This window comes from Rissa tridactyla, chromosome 2 (assembly GCF_028500815.1).
Source record: "Rissa tridactyla isolate bRisTri1 chromosome 2, bRisTri1.patW.cur.20221130, whole genome shotgun sequence".
NCBI lineage: Eukaryota > Metazoa > Chordata > Aves > Charadriiformes > Laridae > Rissa > Rissa tridactyla.
Window position 1 is genome coordinate 141,313,432 of NC_071467.1, and position 22,960 is coordinate 141,336,391.

Sequence of the window (22,960 nt, forward strand, 5' to 3'; positions counted from 1 at the left end):
GAAAAGGGGGGAAAAAACCCTCAGTATTCTACCTAAAATAAACAAAGTCCAAAAAGCTAGTAAAATGGATTCAGAGTTTTTTTGCTTTGGTTTGTAAATATGGACTTCCACGATACCAGGATTCAGCCTGAAGTACTCAGCTACGAGAAGAAAGACTTGGAAAGCAAATCCCTATTAGAATGCCGAAGGAGTAAGATAATCTATTTGTCTTCCAAAATAAAACTCCTGAAAAGGTTATTGAGCAAGAACAAACAAGAAACCAGGTAAAGGAAACACAGCACGTTACTAGTTCGAGGAAAAAATATGCAATTTAATCTTTAATAAGCTTTCCCCACAAAAAAAAGTCCATCTGTCTAAACTTCTTTTAAATGGCACTGGCTTTGAAGGATAAATCCACAGCAAGCAGATGATTTAAAAAGCCTTAATTTTCTCAGTCTTCAGGACCTTAAGGTCTTCAGTAATGGCACGAATATCTGACCATTAAAGATTATTCCCCCCCACCTTACACTCAGAATTTCACTAGTTTTTCGCAAAATATTTTTATTACCCTCAGTCCTTCCAAAGTGAGTTAAAAAAGAAGAAACAGCAAATAGCAATTGTTAGAGAAGTAACACAAGGACCCACCTGAGTTCTCTTAAGGTGAGAAAAAATGTAAGAAGAAAGAGATAAGAGGCTCAGTGGGAAAACACAAGTAGACAGAGGTGGCTGAAAACAACTGGTAAAGCTTAGAAAACAAATATGGGTAGTAATGACCTGCAAAAAAAAAAATGTGATCATAATCAGTCCAATATATCAAGAAAGAGGGAAGGGGAAATATAAAAAATTTCCTCTCCTGGAAATTGGAGCCCTCCTGGGCTGGAGGAGGATCCTAAAAAGCTGAAATATCCATTGTGGTTTGTTTTGCCTTGGGTTTTTTTGTTTGTTTGTTTGTTTATTTACTTGAGCTTTTCATTCCTGGCAAAACTGAGCCTGAAGCAAATCTTTTCCTGCTAGAAGTAGTTCCCCAGAAGATTGTTTTCTTTCCACACAAGTCCTGGCTCTGCCATGTTCCACCTGAACGCCTAGCAGCCCTGGACCAGCTGGCTGCAGCCTGATCTCATCTTTCCTCTGGTGCTCCACCAGCATGTGGAGAGGGCTCTGATGGGATGTCCACATGAGCCCGGCCTCAGATGGGGCTCACCACATACCTCTCAAGCAGGTGAGAGCGCTCAACCCTTTCTATCATAGTCCTGCAGCTGCAAAGCTCCCCGTGGGTCAACACGCAGAGAGAAATATTTCAATCAAGAAAATTGGACCTTCTTCCAGAGCTCTTCAGGGCCATGTGCCATCCTCCCCAGCTACACAGTGGTACCCATGCTGTCCAACCAAAGCATCAGGACTGCATCTTGCATCTCAGTGAAGCACTAAACTCCATCCAGAAGCGCACAAATCACCCCTGAGCAACATCTGCAATAACCAAAGGCTGAACTCTGCTCTCAAGCAGACTGACGAGACCAACATCCTACACCATATCTCATCCCAGAGGTGTACTAATGTCATGAGATAAAGTCCAGATCTCTTGCTGCGACTAAAGCTCCAATCTACCTACTTGCTCCTATCCACCTACATGCTGCTTTACCCTTGCCAGACTTAGACCCCAGCACACAGAGCTGTGCTAGATGTGCTATTCCGGGGGTATTAGTGAGCCAGTAGAGGCCACAGGGTATAAGAAGCTGTGAAATGGTGAATCCACCAGCCGAGTAAGTGAGTAGCTGATGATCAGAAATACAATTACCCTCCCTGAAGTAACTGTGGATGGTCCCACAATCTATAAAAGTATGTAATAGCTTCTGGATTCCTATTAAACTTTGCTCCTTGTGATTTCTGTGGGATGAGTTTCACAGGTTATATCTAATGTAAAAAGGAAAAAAAAAAAAGGAAAAAGAAAAAAAAAGAATTCCTTTCAGCAGGCTTATTACTCACTGATCTTCCACTCCACCGAGAGACCCCAGTTCTTGAATAATAAAGCGAGGGTGAGCATAACAGTCTCATTCATTTCCTCTGACGCACAGAATAGGAAGCAGAAGAAATGCTGACTGAAGTCACCTTCAGAGATTTTTAAACCATTTAATGATGCCATTAAAACACTCAGATACCTGCCTCTGTGATACTCCTTCAAAGAAATTTTCCATTATCTCCACCCTTTGTTTCCCTGTTCGGCTGTACAAGTGAAGTTAATTTATAAATGCTTGGGGTTCTGGGCAAGTGCACGTTTTCTGTCAGCTTCACAGGCTGAAGGAAAGTGCACATACACAGGTCATGGCGTTTCAAAGGTCCTATGCAAAAAAAGTCCCTGCCCTCCTCCAGAGCCATGCTGTGCTCCTGGCCCCTGCTTCCCAGCACTGAAGACATTTCCCAGAGCAGACAAGACCACAGAGAGGGTTTGTGGTCTTATGGGAAACAATAGCTATTGCACTGGAGATGACTGAGAAACCAGCTGTTCTAGGCCACCCCAGGAAAGGCAGAAAGGCAACAAACAGGCATGTTCTTCAGGAAATACCACTGTCCTGCAAGAAACACTTCATCTGTCACAACTGGTCTCCTATGCATCTGCTCAGGAAACAAAACGATACAAAAATCTGATACTGAAGTCTGATTTCAAAACTGATTCTGTAAAACAGAAGAGTGGCATTAAATTTCAGTGTATGTACAATTCTGGTGTTTAGAAGAACACTTTCCTTATAACATTGTGCTTCACGGTTGGCCAACATTTCAAATACTTAAACAGATACTTTTTAACACCTCTGCATTCCAAAAAGGCTCCAAGCTCTCTATGCTACTGAAAGAAACCTAGAATATTAAGGTATTTAAAGGGTTTATTGTGTGGACAGAAGGAAAATAATTAAAAAAAAAATATGAAGTTTTAATTCAGCCTTCTTTTCACAATTTGTTTCAACTGACACACACTTTTCCTATTTTTCGTTTTCTTCAAACTGGGTGAAGCTGTATTGCCTCCAGATGATCATGACTTTGAAATGACAGCACAAAACTGGAATAAAAGTGTTAAACGAATCTTCACACCGTCTTGCGGCTTCTTTTCCCTGTTTCCTCCTGAAACCCATTATCCCATGCCCACTCCCCAACCTCTGCCCCAATAAACTTCTGACACGTCTCCTCCCAAGGTCTCCGCCAATAAGGTCAGCTGCAAAATAACTGAGACAGCTGCTCAGATTTCACTGGCACCACACCACAGAGGCGAGACTGCAACAAACTCTGCCCAGCACATCTAATCCACCAGGCCCGCTCCGTGCTCCTTCCACCCCTAAAAGACCAATATTGTTTCACAGAGCTGTGGAGTTGTAAAATTTTCCAATCCCTTCGTTTTTACATTGCATTGTGCACCCATTCCCCACGGAGACTGCAGTGAGACGTGATCCAGTTTGCCCTGAATGTTAACTGTGTGCGCTTCCGCTTAAAGATAGTCTCTGCATCATTCTTTTAAAACAGGCTGGAGACCAGATAAACAAAACCCACTAAGACTACAACATTAAACTTCCAGCGTGTTGATGATAGTCTGCAGAGAGAGCATCGTACCTCAGCAGGACTTAAAAAAACAAAACCAAAAAAACCAACCAACCCAAAAAAACCACCCAAGCCAACCAAACCAATCCTTCAGCAGCTTCAAAAAGGCACATTTGCTTATATTCTTTTTTGGTCCTATGAGGTGCACAAAAAAGGAAAATCTGAAAAACTCCTGCACAAATCAAATAATTTCCTTCACTTTCGTTCAAAATGCTAAGAAAAAGAGCTATCAATTCATCATGTCTTATCAATGTGCTCTCTATATTGAATTACAGTTCGCAGGAAACAACACTGGTGTTGTTCTCCTTGGATGTTACAGATCACATTAGAAAAAACAGCTGAAGTGTGATATCAAATGGCAACCAGTTCACAGCCATGTCCCTTAGGAACCAAAGCAATAAGACCAGACATTTAATGCATTTAAGCATATATTTAAATAAAAGGGCTAAAGGTATCTTGTGCTGCATGATCAAAGGCATTTGAGGAGTAGCTGAGAGGCCAAGGAGCACCAGCTTTTCTGGTCGACGCTGTTGACTGCTAGGAATATGCTGTCCATGAGGAAAAAGTCCAAACATTTATTTTGTGATAGATTTTAAAAGAGTGGATAAACCTGCATTCTAGATTTATTTCTTCTTTTAGCAAAGGGCACTCTCAAATCTTATTTTCTTAAAGCACAACATTTAAGTATATATCTAAGTGCTTTGCTGAGAAGTTGTCTGCTTGGCAGACTGTTCATGGTTTCTAGGAACAGGGCAATGAACCTAATTGTAAAAACTCTCTGACCCATGAATAATCCTTATTCATGTGAAAATAAGCCACAATAGTTATTACTCATGTAGCGGTGTACAGAAGACTCCATATTAAATAATTTCATGCGTCAGGCAAGAACCCTGAGCACTGGCTGGGACAGAAAACTTACAGGTCAGACAGATGGACAACTTCCTTCTGGTAGGTCCAAGCTCTAGGCACAGCTCAGCCTGGCCACCCCTTGTGAGACTACCAGCCCTGAGGCACCACCAAACCCCTCAGCTCCTGGGAAATGTTTACGGAATTGAGTAATTGTCAAATTTCAGTGATGCTGGGGAACGGGACACTGCTGCTTGCAGCGGCAGCACAGGAGAAGCAGAGCCCACGCTTCTCTTCTGCTGTACCTACGTATGGCTGTCAGAGGGTGTAGGGAGATGCTACAGATAACAACCACAGCAGTGTTTTTTTAAACACTTATCTACAGCTCCTTTTTCATTGAACGGAGGCATAACATGGCACAATTCCTCTGGAGAGAATAAAAAAATAATGAAAAAAATGAATCTCAGAAAGAATAAGAAATATTCATCAGAACTGGTGAATATTTGTGAATACTCAGTCCATACATTCTTAAGCACTTAAAATATTACATTTATCACTTTGTTTATCCCTGTGAATGAAGCAGCAAGAGTCCCACAGGAAGTCTGGTCAGCTAAAGGAGTGAAGTGCCCTAAAAGATGACCAGGATGAGAAGTCTCTGACCACCAAAGCTTTGGGCTGAGGAAGATGCACCGAGGGTACGGTGCTCTCCAGACCAAGCTTCATGGCTGGGTCACAAACTGGCCACTGTCCTCTGCTTGAGGGAACCATATGTGTGGGGGGAACTAACGCGAATATCTTACTGACTTCAAATACAGGCGAGGGTTTCCATGTATCCAGAAGTTTGAGGCATACACCTCTGAGCACCTCAGAGCAGCTTCCCCACCAGGAATCCACACAGCAGTGGCCATTATTTGACAGAAAAATAAGTAAAAGTCTTCACAGTAGAAAGCCTCCTTATTGCAGCCAGTCTCCTCAGTAGTGCTTATGATATCTCCGCACTGGGCTACGGCAATGTTATTTTAAATAGTAAGATTAGAAATATGAACTTTGCACAGAAAACAAGCATGGGCCTTTGAAATATGTCAAAACCAAGCCACCAGGCAACATTGGGCCAAACTGCCTAGATGGATATTCCTTTCTTTAAAGTTTAAAACAAAAAAAAAAAAAAAAAAAAAGAAAAATCATCAGAGATTCCTTCTCTCCATATAAAAATATGCATAAAATGAAACATACTTTACTGCAATATATATATAAATTTATAATGTATATACGATCGTGCTTCTCACTACAAAGCACTATGCAGGACAGAATATTACTTTTCCATATGGGATTTCTCAGACCAGTTTAATAGACTTCAGAAACATTTCAGAATAAAACCATTTTTTTCATTTCCTGCTTTACCTACTAGGGGATATCATGCAGTCTCTGATGTATCAATATTACACAAGGGTAAAAAATGAAATCAAAATACACCTAAAAGCAGTATAAACATGAGCCCCATGTCACGTAATTATGGTTAACTTCCAGGGTTGTTGAGAAATGGTGATATCTATTCCACAATACAGCATGATAAAAAACACCGCAGTCACAGTCCTCTGCATCTTTACCTCACAACTTGCTTGTTATAGAACATCAAATGAGAAAGCCACAAATTGCCAGCTCTAACCTTATCTAAGCATTAAGCCCCAAGGAGCTAAATTCCTTATATTGTTGTCCTTCCCTGACATCTTTTTATTACCGTGTAGCATGCGAAGTTATTAAGTGTTGTGTGCATTACTTATCCTGTAAGCAAGTTGCCTGTCACACGCAGATTCACAAATACTGGGTCCATGCCTTCGCCTGTCCTCCTTTCTGGGATAAGTGCCAAAAAGGATTAGTGCTATCCCCAGGAGTCCAGTTTACAGCAGGCGAAGCCCCGCAGTTGTGTTGCAAGGGTAATAACACAATTCACAAGGGTGGCTGCAGTGTTAGCCATCTGTCAGAGAGGGAGGAAGATATTGCCAAGACCTGGTTTTCACTTGTACAAAAAGGCACTTCACTGGTATGGGGACCTCTGAACTTCCTTAGAGAGGATGGAGTGACTAAGGGTTTCACAAGATCTCCAGCGATTAGATTATTAATGATGCTTATCATTTTGCATGAACTAGGTCACTAGGGATGAGAAATGTTAGATCAGAATAGAAGAACCAAAACTAAACATATTTCTTGTTTTTTTCTTTCCTCATTTCTTCTTATTCAACTACACATGTTCTGGTTTGCACAGGCTGGACACCAGCTTCTTATCTTGCCCAAGTGTTGGGGATAGAAACACTTACCCAGGAACAACTCAGTCCTACTGCAATCTTTTTAATCCTCTCTTCAAGTCAGATGTCATTCAAAGTTTCTATTTGCTTATTGACCTATGGGATCTGCAAGCCCTGACAAGTCAACAGCCCTTCAGAGATTTTCCATGTCAACCTCCGAATGACTGTTTCACAATATTTTTCTCCATTTCAGCCCCAGGAAAGAAATTAATCTTCACTCCTGGCAGTTAATAATGCAAAAGTGAGTGGGTATAAGCAAATCTAGCCTACGTTTTACAGAGATAGTTTTCCCACGTTCTCCACACTTGGTGTACTGACATGTCTCAAAGTGTAAAAAGTGCATTTATACCTTTCAGAAAGCTTTCCAATTATTCCATCTAGGTATATGACAGATGTCAAGAATCTAGCATCAAACTTTTGAGACTGGGAAAAGACAGTTATGTGTAAATTAGAAAGACTTATAATACCAAAATTATGTTAGTATAAACTCATTCACTGGTCCATGCTTTGTCAAGAGACAATTTTTCCCTTCGATCCACAGAAGTAAAGGATAAACAGCTCCTCTAATGGAAACTGACAAACAGTATGTCTTATTTGATAATGTCTCAACCCCTATGTTGTTTTCAGGTGTTATTATATTTCATATTTCTTTAATCTATTCAGCCGCTCTCTTTAGTGTGCCGTCTTTTCCTACTCACAATTATAAAATTAAGAACACCAGATTTTTAGCACATTTGCCTCTTCAAAAATCTCCAAACATAACACTTTTCTACAAAACTGAAGGAAATTCAAACCAAAGTTTGATATACAGAGACCTTCAGAAGCATGGGAACAGGAGGAAAACAAAAACGAGAACACCCCACACAAGGATGCAACAAAGAAGTCACAAAGTTAAATGAAGTATTGACTTCAATATAACAGTTTTTAGTGCACAGCTTCTGAAACAGGTGGACCTCCAAATAAATGATCACAAGATACTACAAAGAGTCTTGATTGCTTCTTCCAGTGTTTATCATGGTGTTATGTTGAGAAACACCATCTGGCTTTTGGTCCAGTTCAGTGACAAGTAGTAAAATTAGTTCTCTCCCGCAGGTTAAGATCTGGCTCCTGATTCAGCACCTGGACCTCAGACCAGTATGCAGGTCCTCTTCTCACGATTTTATTTAAGTTAGAAAACTATTATTGTTGCAACTTCAGCATTAGGGAGAAAACTCTAGCTCGTGATGAAATTCGTCCATCCTGAAGCTGCAGGCATAAGTAGATGAAAAAAGACAGAACCAGCTAGGCACTAGATAAGACCACAGTTCAGATTCTGGAAAGCAAGGTTCTCACTCTAACACTCCATTTCAGTGTGCCTTCCAACAACATCCGTACCTTCCAACAGCTGTACCTCTACTTTCCCCCCAGGCTTTTCCATCTGCATTTCTAGACTGCGTTCCCCTAAAGACACATAATTGGTATGGGAGTTTATACAGTTTTGTGCAACCTTGAAACTTCATTAACAAGCCTCATATAAAGCACTTAGGTTGGTGTATGCTTAACCTAAAGTCAAGTACAAGAGAGAAGGACGGACCCTCCTGCACCACCCAGAGCACAACGCTGCACGTCGTGCTGAACGGGGACGGAACAGTGACAGCTGCTTGTGACTGCCTCTTATCTACAAACGGAGACTAGGTGCTCCTAGTCAGCCTCAAGACACCACGTGGATCTGCCAGTTTGTGCAAAGCCTGTGATACGCAGAAGCGAATTCGGCACAGCAGGTGTGCCATGAGAGAACCATGCGTCAAGAGCTCAAGCGCTTAATTGCATATACGTAGCTGAGCATTTGGTTCCCAGTTAGATACTTCTAACTTCTTCCAGGAAAGAGGGACTTCTTAATTTCTTTCTCAATACCATTTTGACATAACTTGTAACTACCAGTGGTACGCATACAAAACTTCAGAAATTCATATCCTGCCCCTCAGGTATTGGTATACACATATCTCAACTGGACAAGTTACTGCTGTGTCCTGCATTACAAGTCACAAGTGTGAGGATTTGCCTTATCTCAAGTACAAAAGAAGAATCCCAGGAACTAATCTGATCCCTCTATCAACAACACATTCAAAGGAAGATTATCTCTTCCCCAAAGACTTGCTGTCCTTCAGTATGTCTGTTCTCTCAACTGCTGTTGTTCACTGAAGGAGCTCTTCCCAGAGGTACAGCCGCACTTCCTAACCAGCCATGGAGAATGAAGCACTCGTGTTTCCAAGTCATGTGCAGAGTCAAGAAAAACCAAAGATGGACTCGAGCACTCATTTCCTTGGTCTGATCAGGAGTATCTGATGATCTGTGAAATGCAGCCCAAAACCCTGTTTCCTCCTTACCATTTTTTATTGCATTTCATCCTACACTTGCAAGATGCTAGATGGGACTTGAATTCAGCATTTCACAAGGGGGGGGGGGGAGTCTCACCCACACTGAACTTACGCAAACAAAAACCTGTTTCATGAGATTTCAATCCACTCCACAAAATTAAGGCCAGATAAGCACCTGAAATTTCTTATACTTATCTGATCAAGGTCTCCAAACCACTGCCATCCATCACTAACTTTGTCATTAATTTGATTCAAATGAAGCAGTGACTGATTCTGGTCTATTGTTTTTTAGAGGCTTATCTAAATTATTCCTTGATTGCAAACCAGGTATACCTCCTAGCTGGTAAACATTTCAGATGATGATTTTGCTGGTTCATTAGTATCTGAGAACATGGTACAATGGCTTCTCTCTCAAACTTTTAGATCACAACTATTACTAATTAACTACTATTGCACTCCTTTTTAAGTGAGAACGAGATCAAGCAATTAGTTCAGCTGGCTATGTTTAAATCTACTAAACCAAGCACAAGCATTGCAGCTGGTCCACTCCTGCCATACAGAAATGGTTTGGGACATATTAATTCTCTTCTGACAAATATATCCCTTTTAGCTACTATCCATAGATACACCTGAAAAAGTTTCAGTAACTCTCTTAAAGGCCATAAAAACCTTGTTTCATCTGAACTACTATGCCCCTTTCTAGTGACAGAATTCACTGCTCCTCCCAGGCCCTTCTTTTGCTCATTCCATGTAATAGTAAGGCTTAGTATTACAAAAAGGGGAGAGGAAAAAAAAAAAAAAGAAAGAAAAAGAGCACCACACACACTCTTTCCAAGTGACTCTCCACTACCAAGCTCTCATAAAGTCTCATCTTACAAGAGAAAGGTATACTTGTGAAGCTGGATGGGGCTTTGAGCAGCCTGGTCTAGTGGGAGGTGTCCCTGCCCACAGCAGGGGGGTTGGAACTAGATGATCTTTAAGGTCCCTTCCAACCCGAACCATTCTGTGATTCTGTGAAAACAACAAAATTAACCTTAGAGGACAGCCTAGATCTATATTCCCACATTCAACACCCAGACACATGCAATAAACAGGCTTACTTAAGGAAAGATACTGCATCTTTTTCCACTTGCAGTGCAATCAATCATTTGAAACATTTGTTTTGTTTCATCAGATGCTTATCTGTCTCCAGTGACAAGAACGTACTGCTCATTACTTTCTCCAGTCCCGTACCCAGCATGTATCCCAAGCAGCAAGGGAAGGCGATAGCGTAAAACTATACTTTCCCATCCACGTACATGTCTCACCACATAGTTTCCTGATCTTTCTGATATGTTTAAGAACATATTTCTGCAAGTGCACTGCTAAGTGTTTGACAGGAATAAATGAAGGCTACTATTTGGACACACTGTCATAATTATTTGTACGTGCAACTGCATTCTGCTAAATATTCCTAGGGGCCTGCCAGTAAAAACACTAGTGAAATACCCAGAAATACCATCATTGCCACTTATGTCTCACAGTGATACTAGGCGAACATGCAGGACAGCAGACACCACCCACTTGCAAACCTTCCTCTTTGCTTTCCCTCAGCCTTTACAGGATTCCTGTACTTACGCATCAGTTGATAAAAACCAACTTTTAATCATCTGCGTCGGCATACACAGGCACATAACAGTACGTTTTGAGCCTGTGTCTTTGGCAACACATCCTAAAATTTAGCAACAGCCAAGGCTTTGATTCATAAACCATAAGATCACTAATGACCGCATAGATCTTATCCGCTTTTACTCCAATATCTCATCTAATATGCACATAAAACACTCCAAAGAATATGTCTTGCCCACTTCCCTTAGCAAAACAGACAATGGCCAACTACCAAGGCTGTTAAAAGTATTTTTGCTGCCTACCCTAATATTTTCTGCCCTTAGTTTTGGGACTGTCAGTACCTCAACATCCCAGAAACCTTATAATTTGAGGAGAAACACACATTAAACATAAATGGAGAGTAATAAGTATATAGATATGTTGGGGTTTCTTTCCCCTCAAACTAAATACTTCAGGCTGAACTGAGTGATTCTGTAAAACACATTTTGCATAGAGCAAAAAGACAGTTTTTATGCATAAATAACGTTCACTTTTTCAGCAAGCATTTTATATTAGGAAAGTCTTCCTACTTGTAACAGAACAACACATAGTTTTTCCCAAGGAAAACCAGTGTATGCGCTATTTTTGAGTTGTGTAAAGAATACCAGAGCAGAGTAATGGTTCAAAAAGAAAAATCCTTCTTTGGCAGAGGACCGAACAGACTGGGTAGGAATTTAAACTCACTGATCATCTTCGTGATTCTCCAATTATGGGTGCATGGCTGGGCCTTGCCAACAGTGTTTACATGACCCCTCCAACTAACATCCTGAACTACTGTACTACAACCAATATTCACTACAAGCGTAAACAACTGTGGAGAAAAAAAAAAATATATATACAGGAAAAACCCTGACAAATTTGTAGCCCTCAACTCCATATGGTGGGAATTGATGGAGCTTTTGCAATACAAATAGTGCCCCAAATCATTTCTTCACACAGAAAAAGTTTCCAATGATAAGGGACACATGTAAGGCACGTTCTTTTAAAAACCTGACTCCCATTAAGCAGCTCATTGTTCATAAAGGGAATGGTGTTTACACAGGAAAAAGTCCAGTTTCAACAAATCTGAAATCCAACAGATGTTTCCTTCTATCTAAGCAAAACAAGTTTGTGACCCATTTCTGCCCAATCAGAAAACTTCAAAATTAATTTTACAGGAAAAAAAACACAACCCTGTACTCGACAGAATGACCCTGGAAAACAAAATCAGAAAAACTTATATTTCAAAATCGCAGTTCCTACTAAAGTGAATTCACTTGAAAAAATTTAGTCTTCTTTAAACAGAATGCTTTATGATCTGGGCTTGAAGGGATGCAACATGATAATTATAATTTTGGTTTGTGCTGGAAAGAGAAAGTAGGGCAAGTTGTTACTCACATGGCTCCGTGTCATGAATGCTCTCCTCAAATTAATTAACCTCTCTTCTCCAGACCTCTACCGGCATCCCCCAAAAATTCCTGTCTGCTCTTGGCTTCCTCAAATCTCTTAAGACCGCTCTTCCTCTGCCCACAGCATTTAAATGATAGAAGTGGTTGAGCAGAGTATAAAAGGTATACCTCTTAATTTTATTTTTAATTAATACTACCAATACACACTAATCCCACAGCAAGAACAAGCACTTTATAGAAGCGTAGAAGATAAGGAATTTCAGGCTTTGCCATAGTCCTGCTGTTGAGCCTGAGCTGTTACTCACCTGGCTCTTTCACTTACCATCACGAGACAGTTTCAGGACTTTCAGGATGTACCTGATGGCATTATACCATTACAGAGCAAAGCTGGATCTGGTGACATTCTGTTGCACAACTGAACACTGCACAGGCAGCATCTTCCAGGGTGTTGGTGCATTTTATGTACCCAACAATACCTTGCTCGAGAAGATGAACTGACACAGAGCCTGTGTCACCGAGAAATTTATCCAGTTTTTTATAGCTTTTATAAAATTCAGCTGCAGAGCCCCAACAAATTAGATTAACAGCAGATACACATGTCAAAGCCAAGGCTAAAATATTCTTAACGATAACAAGCGTAGTCAGTGCCTGCAACCTTCTGTGCCCATCTTTGCCTTTACAAGTCCCTTCTTCACCAGATTTCACTCCAGTTATTTCTTGTCCTAGCTATTTTGTGAGCATTATGCAAAGTTCCCACCTCCACAATGTTTTATGGGCAATATGCTCAGCACTGAGGCTCCTTACCCCAGCTGAGGCCTCTCCATGCCCTGTGATGAATACAACAACAAGATGGGGCTGTAATTGGGCAGCAATGCAACGCACCATTATTACAATTATTAGCAGTGTGAAAGAGACCCCACTGAGACAGATTTCAAATCTGCCTACCAAATAATTACAGCAGAAGGTAGAGGTGGTTTTCTCCCTCCCCCAGTAATCCTATTTGTCCTTTAAATAGATCTTAAGTATACTTTCAAACTGTCAGCATTTTTGTAAATAAATACGAGCTCAGACCTAATTGGATTTGTCAGAAAGTCACAGCTAAACAGTTCTGTGAGCTCCAACAGCTGAATAGCTAGAGAAAAAAAAACAAAAAAAACCACCACAACCTTCCACATCGGAATGTATAAGAATATGAAAGTTCATTTCAAGAGGAAAAATTTCCTCTGAAAATAAGTGGTAAAAAGACGTAATTTGTTCCACAGTTCAAACCCTATCCCTTAGCAACAAAATGATGAGGTGTGTCATAGCTAAGGTTGTGTGACCTGCTCCATATAGATGATTACCTGCACTGAACTGTTCAGACATTGTCTCTTTGGGCTGCTCTGAATTCACCACGATTGCTAAAGGTTTACCAATGCAAACTTACTTTTGTTTTAAACTTTTTAACCACAAAGAAGAAAATGAGGGGCAAAAAAACCCAGATAATTCTGACAGGAACACGTAACAGTAACGTTTGAAAATAAATCAGGTGCATATTACATTGCACACAAATAAAAAAACTAGGGGAATACATATTTTAGCTGAAGAGTAGAAATATCTCCTACTCCTCTGGAATTCTTGACTTTTTTCTTCACAAATATATCTATGTAAACATGAAACTTGCTCTGTCCTTGCTATGTATGTCATTAGCTTCTTATTCTCCTGTGGGCTAAAATAGTGCATTTTAAAGATAATCTAGGAAATAATGGCCTAAAACCCACACAAACCTCATCCTCTGAATGGCAAGACAGAATACATTACAATGATATAGAGGTTACAGGTTAAGGAAGTATAATAGGTCAAATCTTACAACATTTTCAATGCCTTCAAATTGTGGTGCCTTTAATGAAGATTGAGATTATTCTGTATGTTTCTGGATCCAGAAGAAAAGTCATTATATGGATTGTATGTTGAAAATGGAAGCGACAGTCATTTCACTGACTTTAAAATAACAATCACCCATGTTTTTAACATTTCCATTTAGGAGAGTATCAACTTGAGCACTCAGCAACATCATTTTCCCTGTTTGCACAGTTGGTAACCAGCATGCCTGTGACTGAGGAATATAAGTAAACTTTGCATTGAGTTTTGAACCACGCTTTGATCTGCAGCAAAAGCAATGTGAGTTAAGATAATGAGTCTATTACTGTCAACATCAATACTCGGCAGCTGTACGCTCTCTTACCTGTTGGCTTATCCACACCAAGGAATCCAGCCTGTCCCAGGGTTTTAAATACTTTATGTGCTGGGAACTGTCCTTCTTCTTCCCACTTGTCCACAAAGGGATTAATCTCCTTGTCGATGAGCTAGATTTGAAAAATAAAAGTTATTAACACAGACATTCCTACAGAAACACCTTTAGCTACTTTTGTCTAAAAAATTTAATTTAAAAAGGAAAAAAAAACATACAGAGAAAATTCTGAAAGCACATTAATTTTCTGACTTTCTGTTGGATGTCCTTACTCTCCATCCACCCACAACTACTACAACAGGAGCAAGGAGACAAATATAAATTATTCTTTTAGCAATTACAACTACTACAACAGTAAGTCATCAGGACTGCTTTACGTCTCTCCAAGACCTATGAAAGTGGCAGTTCCCCCTCACCATTTGTTACCTTTCTGGGTACGGTTTCTAGAAAGCAACAAGAAGGGAAACCTGGATTGGCCTCAGTGGGACCTTGCCAAAGAAGGCTGATGATCCGTTCACCATAACCACACAAGGTACGCAAGACAGGAAAGGGGGAGAGACCTCATTTCCCCTCCCTTTGCTTGAAAAGCTCTCAAGAACGTCAGCGCTGCTCAGGGCACTTGTGTCCAGTCTGCGTTTAGACTTCCCTCGGATCTGACAAAACACACACTGGAAAAATATGGTCTTCTTTCAGATTTTATAGCATTTCCAAGTCTAGTCCCTGGGCAACTCTCAATTGGGCTATTGCTGCACACCTTCCAAAAGTCAGTGTCCTAAGCTGCCTGGCTACTGCATCCTTGCTCTATTCAGGTTGCTGTCTTCCCTTCCAGCTGATGCAGGGAAAACACATCTGGAGTACAGCCACTATGTTCAGTAACACCTTCAGGTTTCAGAGCACAAGGGTTGGGCATCTCACCCTGCAGCGTCCCAGATTTCCCTGGCCATGGGAAGGGAGCAAAATGGGCAACCTGCAGTTTTGCAGACAACCTCGAAGGCTGGCAGTAACGCCCAAACAGAGCCAGCTCTGTGCCAAATGGCCCTAGGCTGCGGGATGCACTGGGCTCTCCTGCTTCTGCCACCTCACTCTTGCTCCCTGTGCCTACCAACCTATGGTCTCAACAGCTCTCAAAAGGACTCAGCTGTTGCATAGCGCCCACCCCTGCCTACCTCAACAAGCCAAACCAGGGCTTGGAGCAGGCTGCTTCTGCCGTGTCGCCAAGCGCACCATGCACCTGGGTCAGCACGTACGAGATGGTCCAAATGCAAAACAAAAAAGCCACCCTTCTTCCTCCAAACCAACCTTAGCAAAATAAACACCAATTCCCAATGGAAAGTAAATGCCTCTAATCCACGACCAAAATTTTGCTGCTACACTGTTTTACAAAGACAGAATTTATTAAGAACTCGCTCCTCTTAGTCTTTTCTCCACAGTAAATAAACAAGTCCTGTGGTGCTCACTGTTTCTTAAGCTGGAAATAGACTCCTCTCCCTCCCAAACTGCTGGGCTCAGGAGACCCTGCGGAGCCTTCTTCTGAGCTATCTATTTATTGCACATTCTTCAGAGAATTTCAGCCCATATACGGCTGCTTTCTGCTTCCCAGTCAGCCACAGAAATAAGGATACTTCACTGTTGGTAACAGAAAAATCACTTTTTCACTTCTCTCACCAAATTCCAAGAAACGTATATACTGAATATTCAACTCATTCAGAAATTATCATCTCTCTCCCTTTCTTATACTGAATAACGCAGGTCTCAGTCTCATGATTAATACTAATAGAATACTCACCAGGACACTATCTAGAAGAGCCCACATTTAACTTTCTATACCGTCATATCCTAGATGCTCAGATTCTAGGACACTGACCCTCAACATTGAGTTATTGTTGTTTGTAACAACATCTGATAATGTTCATCAGATGACATGCAGGGAAATGCCTGAAAGAGGTTATGAAGCATGTACAGAAAGTTATCCCGGACAGATCTTGGCAAAAGTATGAAGTGAAAGTACTAACAGAGTTTTGTGCTTCTTATGGCTGGTACTGGGCCAAATGCTTCACAACCTACACACAAAAGCTACCTTTGAAATTAAATGGAGTCAGAAGAATGACTAAGGCATTATGGAAGTGGTTTTACATCATTTCTACAGATTGTGACCTGCTTGCTCCTGTGACTTTGAGTAAAACTCAGATTGTTTAACAGAGCCAAAGTTTAATTATTACTAGGTGAAATTTGCCATGTGGAGTAAAACAAGATCTTCCCTGCATGACACAACAACAAAAAACGAAGACAGCCTCGCTGCACAGACCACAAACAGTGCATGCCTCTAAACTGAAGGGAAAAAAAAGAGAATATCACTGTCCAGATACTGATACCCACAGTTGTTTCTTAGCCACTGGACCATTCACTTTAAACTGTGTTTTTGCAAAGAACTGAAATAGGTTCTGTCAAAAGCTTTTTAAACTTTAGACACAAATTGTTTGCAAAAATCACACATGCCATTTTCAGTCATAAACAAGACTCTAAACAAACTAACCTACTTTCAGGCATGCAGTCTCATTCCTTTAAAAGTATCATTCCTCAAAATAAATCTTCAGAAAACACACATCCTTGAATAATTTGCACAGAGGGGAGGAGCAGGCTGTGGGGCTATCGGAGGGCAGACGGCTTGGATGGGAGAGGGGATTTGGGAAACACCTTCCCCTTACATTATCACACACAAACATAGCCCACGTTGCTAGAGAACTGCAGTGCTGGGCAACTGGCTGATGGTTATTGGTTATTGGGTACTATCATCCCTTCATATAAAAGCAAACTGAAACAGAGAGATTTTCAAAGGGCCAAGCCAGCAATGACTGAAGGAATACACACAATTACAGAATGTGTGCTTAAAACATTGCTAAAGATGGGTTTACGTAGATGCAGGTCAAATAACGCTGCATACCTAACTATTTCATTTGCCCCTTCCCTTGGCTTTAGCCAATTCCTCACATCTGTGCCTCCAGAGAAGTATTTCACACTTGAACTAATTTAAGTCTTGACTAATTAACTTTGCATTAATTTAATTTTTTTTGAATGCACACAGCTTTAAGAAGTAAACACTAAGAGCTGCACAAATTACGCAGGCACTTTAACCTAAATCATAAGGTAAACATGCAGTGTTTGACAAACATACAGAAGCAAGCTTTTGGAAGTAGGTGAGCAGCTGGATTGCTTATTTTTATACGCTTTATCATAAGAAACGTGTAAATCATGGGTGACAGCACTTAGACTTGCATCACTAAGATACTGACCGTAACAAGACCTAAAACTCCTCCCAGTAGAAATATTTTAACACAGCATACTACAGGTGCTGCCTCACAGACACAAAGGAAATCTTTTTGCCTGGTCTAGCTGGCCAAATCTCAGTGTCATTTGGGATGTAAAGACGATTTAGGAGCCGTGTATCTTTCCCACATGCTGATCAAGTACCAGTAAACCACAAGAGAAACTCTGTTATTTTCCTGATGGTGAGGGCACAGTTAATTCTCATGTATGGGACCGGTGTTTTTCTCAAGATACTTCCTCTGAACCACAAAGATGCATGCCTGGAAGACTCAGCTCTGGAGCTCAGCCTGCATCCCAGTGAGAGCTCGGGCTAGTCTCCAGGGAGCCTCCGAAAGAATGGCTTCAGGGGCTGTTATCAGCTGTGAATTATTTCAAAAAACATTGTGTATTTGCCCAGTCGGAAACCGATCGAGCCAACAAACTCACTTCATGTTGAGTGACGGTAAGAAAAATAAAGGTGTTTTCATTTAAAATTGTCTTTACAAAGTTTTGTGAAAACAGCACCTGTAGCTTCCTGCCCAGGAATGGGGAAATGCAGTGGCAGGGTTGGGGAGGGGACAGAGACAGAAATTCAGATTTGTTTGTGTGTTACAGATTATTCTAATTTCTCTCTAAAACAAAAAAAATGAAAATAATCTCCCCAAAACACTGCCAGATAGTTTCATGTTTTGCTTATTTTCCACCGGAAGTTAGTACACTGTTTAAGTGAGAAAAGAAACAAAAATACACATTTGGGGATTTTCCTTCACATGATGCTCAGTATTTTGTGCTGATATTGTACCCAGAAATATTAGCAAATGCCATTTAATTCCCACTCTAATCTAAAATAAATACACTTTTTCTACAACAGTTGAAATAGGTAATTGAATTAATTTGGGTACTGAGAGTATGTACAGATCTCCTTTACAGCAATTAAAGATTTCTTTCCATTATTCACCAGCAAGTCACTTTCAATTCAGAATTTCAAATCAGAAATTAAAGGCCATGCCACTTCTACACACAATACCTCTTATATCTATCCCTTACAATACTGTACAGTGGTAGTATATTTCAGCATGCACACAATTAGCAAGATGATGAATCTTGAAAAGAAAACAATAAACTGAATTCTTCCAAATTGACAGAAATTTTTACTAAAGCTTCCTGGGAGTTATACCAAAGCTGAGATTAGACTGACTTGAAAAGCAAGAGAAAACTTTTGAGAAAAGGGTATTTTGTATTAAGAAGATTAAATTGATTTAGTGATGCCTCATAAATGTACCATATTATGCTATAAGGAGCATTTTTTCCTTTAAATCAAGTTACAGTAATTGAACTTAGCTCTACTAATATAATAACCAAAGATGACAAAATTAATGGGATCTTTAACGTAACAAAAAAGCAAATCAATAAGCAACAAACCACTAATGACAGTTCTTCAGTGGTTACATCTAGACATCAGCGTTAACACTGACTTGAAAGAACGGAGGTAACAGACCAGAGCGCCCTTTGCCTTTGACATCAACAACAACTAAAGAAAATAATTTTCTCCTTGTAGTTTTATTCACAACCACCAGCAGCAACAACTGCACTGAGAGACACCTCGGCACCGTACGGACGCCAGTGCTGAGGACGAGGCAGTGCTTTAGCAAGATATAAGGCAGAGTTGAGGTGGTCAAACCCACAGGCCACCAGTGGGTGCTACCAAACCTGGCCTCCAAAACCCACCCCCATGGGTGCGAGGCAGTCAGGTCCTAGCGAGCTCCTGGCCGGCCACCACACCGCAGCCTGTGCAGGTGCTCTCAGCTGCTCCTTGGTGGGGGAACTTATACATCCAAACAGCAGCTGTTCATTTCCCACACATTGGTCCCCGTCTGGGTCCCCCCAAGGCACACATCCCAAGCACACCAGAATGAGTTTTCCACTGTATATTCCCTGTTTCTTCCTGCTCCTGGGCTTGGAGGCCATGACCCTCCTCGACTCCCTCACAACACCTCCAAGGCCCTAAACAAAGTTTAGTGGCCAATCCTTTCTTAGTAATACTCTTCAGAAAGGTAGGGAAAGGGCGTAGGGAAGAGGACCAGGATGTGGAAATACATTCAGGACACAACCAGGGCAAATCCAGGCGGGTAAGAGAAGGAGGTCAGCTCCTCATACCTACTAGAGAGGCTGGGGAAGAGACTGACGCTTCTACCATGACACCTTGCTGACAAGGACGTCTACCAGCACATGAGGGGCAAAGCAGGGTCCTGCTGTCCCTCCTGCCCTCGTGAATTCCCTTCAGCGCTGCCAGGATGGCAGCTGCTCCTGTGCTTCCAGGCCCTGTGACACATGCCAGGAGATCCTGACCACGGCAGAAGCCACGAACTGCCCGAGCGCCCGGATCAGCCAGCCTGGTGGTGATGAGCCTGGACCCGCAGCAGTCACTACCCTCATGGACGAGGCAATCATTTGGTCTCCAATGACATTACAAGCAGAATCAGAGGCAGTATGTGACTTCGAAGACAACAACAGGTTAAAAATAACTCCATCACACAAAGATGATTTAACCACACAGCAGGCAGAAAGCGTTCCCTGCAGTGCTAAACTTGGCTGCTCATACAAAGTTTAGTGAACTTTCTTCTTGCAACCAAAATCCAGTGTTACCAGCTTACTCAAGGTCTGAAGTGATCTAGAGAGCAAAGCTGCAACCTATCATTTCCTTTTTCGGAATGCATCACCACCACAGGGGAAAGGTTTTCAGGAAGTTTTGCAGGAACTTTTTCTGGGGATTGTTTTTTTTTTGTTGTTTTGGTAGTGGGGTTTTTTGTTGTTATTTTTGGTTTGGGGGCATTTTAGGGTGGTGTTTTTTGGTTTGGTTCCCCCCCCCCCCAATACTAACTGAAACAAGGGAGACAGACCTCACTCCCTCTCATATAAAAACATACATGCTCTTCTTGGTTAGGACAAACCTATGAGATCTGTGTAAAAAAAATGACTCACCGCTATGCAAGGGGTCCTGTCAAGGCAGCAAATGTCCTAGACAATACCAAAAAACGTCTCCCCATTGCATGAGGAAGACAAGTTTCCCTTTTACCCACAATGTGGAAGATTTGGCATTCGGATACAATCTGTGCCTCTTATTCTGTATTCACCCTTGACTACCCAGCCAAACGCATGATGTGACACCTGGGCAAATGACTGTCTACAAGAGCAGTCACAGAGGAATTTGCCCTATTTGAGTCCAGGATTTGGGACTGGGCCTCAATGGTGATATGGAAACTTCTGTACTCTGAGCTGTCATCAGACTGTTGCTGGGAACAAGCCAAGAAAATGCTTTCCACACGGATACAGGGTTGAACTGAAGAAGTTTGATTTATGCATTGATATCTGTTTCATGACCATTGGGCAGGAAAAAAAAAAGAAAAAAGTAGTCCTAAGTAGAATATCCAGATAATTAAAATAAAGAAAAAAAAATCAAGCCATTTTGACTTATGCTTTTTAGAGCAGTATGATTCATTTTACAAACCACAAACCAACAAGTTCTAAAATTATAATTTAGATGGCAGTCCATTGTAAAGTATCAATATTTTCAAGCCATCATCAAGATACTAAATAATAACATGAGTGCAGCACATAGAATATGGAGGAAACAGCAGGAAAAAAACACAGTATTTAAGTATATGTCTAACTTAAAACTTTACAGTTAGTAGCAATGAATCTAGAGAGCGTGGTTTAAACTTTCACATAAAGGTTTGAAATAAAACAGCTTTGATTTCTTTATTTTCTTCATCTTCTTTTTCTCTTTTATCTTCTTTATCTTCTTTTTCTTCTATTTTCTTTATCTTCTGTATTTTTCTACAACTACTGGAAACATTTTTTTCAAAACATTTTGTTACTCTACTTAGAATTTTCAATCTTGTTTCCCCCCTGTGAAAACGTAAAATGAATGAGGAATTAACACACATATCCATGTCTTTTTTAAATGCCTTTATTGCATTTGAAAGACAAAATGCCCCCCAAGTTGTATTTTTGGTTTTCTCTCCAAGTCTTTTTATTATATTTTCCCCATTATAATTAAGTACTAACAGGTCTAATCTGAAATGTGACTGATTTAGCCCTTATAAACAAGCTCAATTCTATCACCCCAAGCACATCCCATGAAGGAGAGGTGCACAAATTCATGGACTAAAAAGCAATCACATAAAAGCCCTGGGTATATAAATGGCATTAAGCAGTGGGATGGGCTGTTCTTATCAGCATCTTTTTGAACACTAAACAAGCACTTCTGAGCAAGAAATAAGTGGTTGCGGCATTACTTAAAAAGGGAAGGTAGGAAAGTCGCTCTCAAAATTTTGTCCTTCATTCACGCAGTTTGAAGAACATGCCAGACACTCACACACCAGGCAGGACGTCTGCCAGCGCCCACCCCTTGAAAAGGTCCAGCCTGTGGAGATCCAAAAGTCCATGATCTGCTGCCTTTGCCCTTCAGATCATTTTGGTCTCCCCAACTTCTCTTGCACTTCATGTGCAGAACCCAACCACTCTGTATGGCACCTGTGGGACAAGATGCAACCAGCCCAGTGAGAAAAACTGAGGGATGTAAAAGAACACTTCAAGCCAGCCAGAAGATATAATTGATAAGAAAAAAGAAAGCCAAGTCAAATACAACTACATTTTATCTTTTTTTTTTTCTCATTCCATACCCAAAAACCTTAAACAGCTGTTGAAAAGCAAAATACCCTATTTAAATGCATTGCCATCCCCTTGCCTTGGTGGAACTACACAGAGATAAGGTTAGGATCACACTGAAGTACCTGGCTGAGCATGGGCTCCATAGCAGGCGCTTATGCTCATCACCCTCTTTTTCCATGGACTATATTGCTTATCTTTTATTTCACTTGTAAATGTGCTAAGCGCTTGACAAAATAGAGACATATGTTATATGTAACCCCTCCTGAACCTACTCGTGCACATATGTACATTTAGATGCAAATATACACAGATTTCAGCTTGTTTCGCCTTCCCCTTTTCCCTTTCCCAATGGGTGGTACATAAGCTTAAGAAATAAGGAAAAATAGCCATTCCAGCTTAGCACTATAAAGCTGGTCTAAAGGGGCAGATAACACGCCATTGCTAGTGCCTCAGGTATCTTCAGGATACTTCTACTTCTCTGTTCATTGCTGCAAAGTGAGGGTGAACAGGCCTGGCTCACGTCTGGGTTTCTCCACTGCCACTGCACATAGCTGTGGCCAGAGCCGAGTTTCCAGAGAATCTTCCAGTGGATTTAAAACCAATATTCAGTAGGCTCATATAAGAGAAAACCAGAAAAATTTCCTGAGTGTT

General features: G+C 41.0%; 1 protein-coding gene across 1 annotated transcript in view; it reads right to left on the bottom strand.

Moving 5' to 3' along the window:
* The window catches only part of LOC128905184 (probable acyl-CoA dehydrogenase 6), a 92,454-nt gene that overhangs the window by 60,955 nt on the left and 8,539 nt on the right, over positions 1-22,960 (bottom strand). The window contains exon 2 of the mRNA XM_054190849.1: positions 14,327-14,447. Within this exon, the coding sequence (XP_054046824.1) occupies positions 14,327-14,447 (121 nt within the window). The remainder of the gene's footprint in view (positions 1-14,326; positions 14,448-22,960) is intronic.